Source organism: Gymnoscopelus braueri (assembly GCF_963280865.1).
Source record: "Gymnoscopelus braueri genome assembly, chromosome: 1".
NCBI lineage: Eukaryota > Metazoa > Chordata > Actinopteri > Myctophiformes > Myctophidae > Gymnoscopelus > Gymnoscopelus braueri.
In genome coordinates, this window is record NC_137603.1 from 45,039,335 (window position 1) to 45,047,462 (window position 8,128).

General features: G+C 42.2%; 1 protein-coding gene across 1 annotated transcript in view; it reads right to left on the reverse strand.

The window, feature by feature from the left end:
* The window catches only part of syt9a (synaptotagmin IXa), a gene marked incomplete at its 5' end in the record, with an annotated part of 35,460 nt that extends 31,024 nt beyond the window's left edge, over positions 1 to 4,436 (reverse strand). Inside the window, one exon of the mRNA XM_080429179.1 lies at positions 4,289 to 4,436. Coding sequence (XP_080285305.1) covers positions 4,289 to 4,436 — 148 coding nt within the window. The remainder of the gene's footprint in view (positions 1 to 4,288) is intronic.
* Between the last annotated feature and the right edge of the window lie 3,692 nt (positions 4,437 to 8,128).

The window sequence follows — 8,128 nt, forward strand, 5'->3', positions numbered from 1 at the left end:
ACTGAAGTGGCAGACACAAGACATCTCAACAAAAAGAGAGACTCTACTTTTAGGCTGTGATTAAAATCAAAGAACGTCTTATGCAAGCGTGGAACATCCTGAACTAAATCTCTTTTGTAGAGCGTGGCCTCGCATATGATGTAAAGCAAGGCAATACATAAAGCAAGGCAAGGAATAAACATTAGTTAAGTCAGTGTATAGCTTGGAATACTTTGATTGATGAACATTTATGATACATTATGATTATTGATAGAATTGATCTAAATCCTAAAAGACCTGGAAGATCATTGAGGGTGACTTTATGACCCAGGGCAAAGTAAGTAAGGATGCAGTGACTGCATACAGTTCGGCACAGGTTGCAGGAAAGGCCACGGAACACACACACACACACACACACACACACACACACACACACACACACACACACACACACACACACACACACACACACACACACACACACGCAGTATACTACTGTGTGTGTGTGTGTGTGTGTGTGTGTGTGTGTGTGTGTGTGTGTGTGTGTGTGTGTGTGTGTGTGTGTGTGTGTGTGTGTGTGTGTGTGAAGAGAATATGTGTATTTTAGCAAAAACTACAGTTCTACAAGCTCACGTGTCATGATGAACTTATAGATTGGCTATTTTCCTTTTTCTTTTCTTTTTTGTTGCCGTTTTGCAGGGGGGGGGGTCATAGCCAGAAGCTATGGCTATTTGGGGGTCCTCGGCATGGAGAGGTCTGGGAAACTATGCAGTAGGCAACAGCGGGATACGGGACTAATACGGGACTTATCAAGAGTGTGCTTGGGTTCAGTCCACACAGAGGCATTGAATCAAACGATGCGTTATCGAGCTGTGATACTCCTGAGCATTTCTAACTCTGCGATTTCGGGTCATGATGTGGCGCGGCAGAGGGGAACACCAGAGATCTGAGGACATTGATCCCGGGGCCAGTCAGCTTGGCAGGCTGCCATGCTGCTGCCTGACTCAGACAAATCTATTGAAACCTGGGAGGATTCACAGAGAGACTGCAACACAACAAAGAGAGTGTAGACCAAATTTAGACCACATAATAATCAAGTGCTCTAGAGCAGAAGGTACCAGGATAAAGCAATACTTGGAACCTCCTATTGGGGGTATTCTTTTGATGTTCTCATTTGCCATGTCCCTCAGGAGGAAGTTTTTTGATGGCACTGTGGGAACATTACCATAGAAATGTCTTATGCATTATTGAAGCGTTTATGATGTGTTCTCTGTGCAATCCTGTATGGAGAATGAACCTACTGAAAGGGTCTTCCCCTTACTTATGGTGACTGACAGTGTGTCAAAATGTACTCTACCAAAGTAGCCATGGCAGATTATGGTACAATTATGTTAATTTATGTGGTCCATAATCCGGGATATTCTCATTGCAATTCCCACACTAATCCCCTTTTCCTCTCTTGTTTTAACCGCAAAGGAGCCATAAATGGTTTGGAGTTTACAATACAGTATAGGCTGGGATTCTGGGTGTGCTCTTTGGGTATTTGTATGAAATTTGAATAACATTTCTTGGTATTATGTTGTGTAAAGAGGAAGTTTAGTTAAAAAGTTCATAAAGCACGCACATCCAAACAATAAAATCCTAGGTACTGGCCAGAACAAAACCTTCCTCTGTCCGTGGAACACTCAAAACGCCACCTTGATGATAACTTTGAGAGCTTGATCTGTGTGCGGTATTTTTCGATTTTGGTGTAAAAAAATCACAAATGGGTTCATGCAGAAAATGTAACTCTGACCAGAGGGGCGTTATCCACATGAACCCTAGCATCCCTATCCTGGGCATGTCATAATATGTGAACATTCTGCAAGAATAGGTGAACATTCAGTGAAAATAGCCGATCTACAAGTTCACAACGCTTTGCAATGTGACACATTGTGAGCTTGTAGATTGGCTATTTCCAGCAAAGAAATTGTGTGCAGAATGAAAATAGGAGGGGACCAAGTATAAACCCCTGGGTGTGTACTATACTTTATAGCCAATAAAGTATATACTGTAGGGTTTAAGGGGTTAATTCCAGTAATTTTTTAATCCATATAGAGTTGTCAAATCAATCCACATGCTACCGTCTCCTGTGTCTCAGAGTTTTGCAACAAGTGGCACAAAAATTGCAATCAATGATGTGGGCAGCCATTCTTTTCTTTTCTTTCTTTCATTGCATATTCTGTCAAAGCACATAGAAATGGACGTGTCGTGTACACCTGTTAATTGCTGGTTGAAAGAGCAGCACAACCTTAATGCAGTGTTGTTTACTTACAGCTGTGATCTCTATTTCAAACACTGATTTTAAAGCCATATAGCTTTTATTACCTTTTGTTGTTCTAATTTAAGTGCACCATAATCATTTCTGACCTGATTCTTACAATCATTATTTTCATACAGTATGAGATATTGAACCGTAAGGATTGTGAGGCTATACTATGTGGTTTCCATCAATACTGATATCAATACTGACTGAGTACACACACGCACACGCCCACGCACACGCCCAAGCACACACACACACACACACACCTCCGGCTCTGGGTCGCATCTGACAAATCTGTCAATACCCTTGCTGTTGAGTTGCCAATCTTCATACCAGTCTTTAGGCTTATGTCCCTGCTCTCTGCCTTTCATCTACTTCCCTTGACACTGTATCAATGTGTCACAATGTTGGGTGATGTGTTATTAAGGCCATGCCTGTGGGATCTAAGCCACCCGCTGTGATTCAATATCCCCAGTAGATTGACATCCCACTTCAGCATCTGTCAATGCAAGGTAAAAACAAGGGGGAGGATTGGAGAATACAGGAAACATGGCTATAGAGAGAAAGCGGTAGATAGATAGGCATAAGGGTGAGCAAGTGTGTGTTTGTGTGCGGGGGATGTGGGGGGAGATACTGGAGAAGAAAGGAGGGATTTTTGACAGCAGTGACTAAACATGATGAAGTTAAGGGAACAGAGAGGTGTGAGAGCTCTTGTCTCTTGTGTAACTCAGCCCAACAGCCCCCCACCCCACCCTCTACCAAGCCACCCTTCCGTTCACGAAGCCTACTGTACATGCACACACATGTTTGTGAGGGTATGGCGTTTATAATTTGGCACCGGCATCCACGTGTTAAGATGTGTCATGTTGAATAGATACAGTACAGCAGTGGTTCTTAACCCCTCAACCACCAGTGGTGGTTGAGGGGGTTCCAGGTGGTCCCCAGCTAAATGATGGAGAGTTGGTAACCAAATGGACCCTTATTAGATCTTTAACTCTTGAGAGCGTAAAATGAAACCAAATGGACCCTTATGGGTCCATTTGGTTTCATTTTTACGCTCTCAGGAGTTAAGTTATTGTTAAACATCTGCATTACTTAATTAAAATGTTTTTATTTTGACCAATGTTTGCCTGTTATCTCTCCTAATGGTACCACATCAATACAGCATGGTCTACAGTATATAAGTGGGAACAATAACCTTGCAACATTGTCAGAAACATGCCTTGAACCTTTAGAGGAAATGTTAGTAACACAACGTGGTTGCCCATACTGTGGTCATTGCCAAAAAGCCAAGACCATCTTAGCCTTGCCATAGTGTGCAGGGGGACTGAAGAGTAGGCTACAAGTAGCCTTAATAATCAATCCATTCTCACTCCCAAGCCTGTTGCAAAAATCATACAACCTGGAGTCCATTCCATGGGTGCTGCCAGTGTGTATTAATGATGATGAAAAGGACTAAGAACTCACTTAGTTCTTCTACTGCATGGTATCATATTTTGAGTATTTTATTGCAGACAGCTATATAGCAGTGGTTCTCAACCAGTGGTCCGGGGACCACCAGTGGTCCGTGAGGGGGTTCCAGGTGGTCCCCAGCTAAATGATATAGAGTTGGTAACCAATTGGACCTTTATTAGGTAGATATTTAACTCTTGAGAGCGTAAAATGAAACCAAATGGACCCTTATGCTCTCAAGTGTTAGATTATTGTTAAACATCTGCATTACTTCATTTACAGGTCTACACAATTAGAGATTAGAATAATTGTTATTTTGATCAACGTGTGCCTGTAATCTCTCCTATTGGCGGTACCACATCAATACTGCATGGAATTGTGGACAAAATCTTCATCCAACAATAACAAAATATTCGAAGTTTTGGGTCTGAGAGTCTAAATCTCATCAAACGGTGATCTGTGGCTCAAATGCCGAATAAATAATGGACCTTGGTATGAAAAGGGTTGAAAACCACTGAATTAAACCTAGTTTGAAACTGACGTACGCCTCACCTGAATCCGTGTAGCGTGGTCTGGCGAGGTCTCGGAAATAGTAGATGAAATCCAGGCAATTTTCGTTCTGCACTTCCCCCTTAGAACAAAGATCCGACAGGAGTTCCAGTGCCTTTTGACAAATCTCGTCGTCTCTGTCGCCAGGCATTTCCCACCAGCATCCTTAATGGCTCTTATAGGCACCACCACTCCAGTCCGTCTGTCTGCCAGCTAGTATAGTCACCTATTCCTTTCTAGCCTACTCAACACGTCGAATACCAAAACGCTCGCCCCAAAACACAGTCGCCCCGGGGCGAATCCGGCGACCTCGGAACAGCCGCCACCTGGTATTCCTAAACGTAACCTCAGTAAACTATTCCTAAACCTAACCTTATTCCTAAACGTAACCTCAGTAAAACGGTGCCAAAACCTAAACGTATTCCTAAACTTAACCCCAGTAAAACTATGCCTAACCCTAAACTTATTTCTAACCTTATCCTCAGTAAAAGAAATACAAGAATACAAGAACCGCGGGTCCGCGAAAAAAAATGGGGGCGAGCGTGTTTTGGGACGAGTCTTCCGGTTACCTTCCTTTCTAGCCTACTCAACACACAGCTCCTCGACTGTCTGAACCCCTCATCCACCGGCACGCCTACTCAAACAGAGACAACGGAGGCACGGTATGTCAGGGGAGAACGAGGTGCAAGTGTCCATGGAATCCTCAAAAAAATCTATGGTTTTCGTTGTTTCCATGTATTGACTATGAAGGCTCTCCAGTCCGCGCTGACCATTCAATCTCACACACCAAGAAGTCCAAGAGCCACAGGTTGAATCAGGGCACAGACAGACAGACCACTGCAGCGCTCTGCTGTGCGCTGTCCACGGTGCTGAAACGTGCGTGCGCCGTAACGTAGACTCGCTTCGAATTGTAGCCCTGAACAATGTCGGTCATGATCTGCGTACCGATAGGTCAGCAGCAGCACCACAGGGTGCAACAGTACAAAAGTTTGATCGCCACTTTACGGTAAATTAATAATATCGGGCTTTCCAGCTGCAAATTATGCAATCAACGAGCTTAGTATGTGGAGTTTCAAGTGACGTATACCAATCAGACAATGACATGTTTTTTCAGGCTTTGCTTCTGATTAATTCGGAAACATCAGTTGCTTGTTTAATGTGTCTGTTTGTGTGATTTTTCATCAAATTAACGAAAGCTCTGAGATATTTCACACAATTTAAAGGGTTTCAGGCTGATTGATTGATTGATTGATGTACTTTATTTAGTAAGACATGAGAACAACAGTACATGGAAGTACAAATTCACAATACAAGGTCTACTAAACTGGAAGACTCATTAAGCACTGAGCTTGTTTAAGATGAGATCCCCATGCACGCAAATCATGATGACATAATAGAGACAGACAGATATACACACTACTATACAGTCATACAATCAGCTTACAGGTTACTGGTATAAAGAGTGAAAAATATGTACAAGAGAAGAAAAAATCACACCCTGTGTGAAGTGGGCGGTGTCTTGCTAGCTAATCACAATACTGAATGGAGTCAACCAATCATGTACAAAAAATAAATACATTTATTGAAACACTCTTTATGATGGACGAAACCATAACTTGAAAAAAACCAATTTATGGTTTTTTTCAAGTTATGGTTTCTTATATAGGGCTATGCACATGTGTCATGTGACACTGGCCAATCACAGTCCTGAATAGACTGTGATTGGCCAATCACAGCGCAGGATAATTGTACAAATTTCCAAACCTCACTTATAGGGGCGGTTTCACAGCGCAGGATAATTGTACATTTTTCCAAACCTCACTTATAGGGGCGGTTTCACCGCCCAAAAAACGGGGAGGGGGAGTGGGGGGGGTAGGTTAAGACTCAGACAGGGGCCATTTTCGAATTGCAGCCTCCTGAAGGTGTGACTTTAGGGCAGTTTTGAAAGTGAGTAGGGTTTTACACTCCTTTACTCCTTTTGGTAGGGCATTCCACATTTTTGATGAATAGCATGATTGAGCATGAGGCTCAGACTCAGAGTGAACCTTTGACCCGCAGCACTGTCCAGATATCATTCAGTAAAATTGACTCTTAAGGGTTAGATTAACACTATTTTCCTGGCCATAATACATAACTAATTAAAAAGGTGCACTCGAGCGCTTAATCTCCGCAAGGAAGCATGTCCTAATAATAATAGCTTGGGTATGAGGTGAAATGTCTACCTAGAGCCATAAGCAGCAAAGGATGCGATTTGTAATGTACAATAAAAGTTGGGGTTTTGCTGCCATACACTTACTTGCGGTCCCTATACAAGCAGAAGCTTTGTGTCATTGAAGTTAACACTTTCTCTGAAGCTTCTGTGTCTATATACATGTAAATTAACATACTAGACTTTGTGCATAATTGTAGTCCAGGGTTTCCAGCAAGGATATGTAAAGAAGGAAATTACAATTAAATCCCTTTGGATGCTCTGGCAATTCCATTTGGCAGATTCATCGCACTGGGAGGCAAGCTCCATGGAGCTTAACTTCCAATGGAATGCATTGAAGTCAATGAGAGCAGGGTGGACAATTATATGAATAAACACTATTTCTGACTGATTGGATTCGTTGTAAAATAATTGGTTCAGGAGTAATAAAAGAATACATACTGTCTTGTTTTTCAATGTGCACACTACAGTACATAATTTCATGTTTTTGGTTACACATAATAGTATAGAGGTCTGTAAAGTGCACACAGGAAGTCTCAGGGCTGGTATCAGGAGACTGTCAATTACTGACAGCTTGTCAACAAATTCCAATGACTGCTACAGCCCAGTCAAAAACTTGCTCTTCTTACCTCAATAAAATTATATCGTGCACTCTTTGAAAAACAGGAACTCAAAAAGCAATGTGTGATATGTTTTATTTTATTTTCCAGAACAGCTTATGTAATAAAGGTGCATTCCATTGAACATCTGGCTCCAGTTTGCCTCCCAGGAGCATCAATGGCACATGCTTAGCATGGAAAACACCCCCTCCGTCTTCAATAGCCTACTTTCCTTGGTGTCCAGAAGGTGGCATACCCGTTTCCTGTTCCAGTTCAGTTTCCCCCTGGTTCGTTTGATTGGCATGGCAGCCTGAAACATACATTATGTGTTTCTGATTCAAATCTGCTGCCAAGCCAATCAAATGGAGCTATGGGAAACTGAACCGAAACAGGTATGCACCTTCTAGAACGCCAGTTCAAGAAGGTATCAAGCATCTTACAATGCATTATATAATGTGCTTATTACACTGACACCCACACCAACCTATGAGCATTCATAAATATGCACAATGATTTATGACAATAATCATAACACATATTAAATAATGTTCTAATGATGATCAACTACAATGCAACTTTTAGAAGTTGGCAATAACTGGTTTTCCAGACAAGATGTGAGTACATCAATCACTCAAAGAAAATCCTCTTCATCCCAACTGCATCCTGGGGAGGGTTTTCCTTTGTCCCACATACACATCTTATCGGTTGACCTGAAGGGACAGTGGACATGGACTCCTTCCGGCAAATTGCATTGGCTAGTACCTGTAAATCCCATAAACCGGAGGGACAGGAGCACTGTAATTGGCTAGTCAGTAGTATAGATTCCATCGGCTGGATGGCTTATCCCTTAGCTTGGAGGGATGATTACTGTGTGATCATTAATTCACAAAAATGACATACAGTAGTTGTCGTCGACTGATTTGAAAACTATTTGCATTGAGGTCCTTGATAATCTGTGGACACTGGACAGTCTCTCTCTGTCTGTCTGTCTGTCTGTCTGTCTGTCTGTCTGTCTGTCTGTCTGTCTGTCTGTCT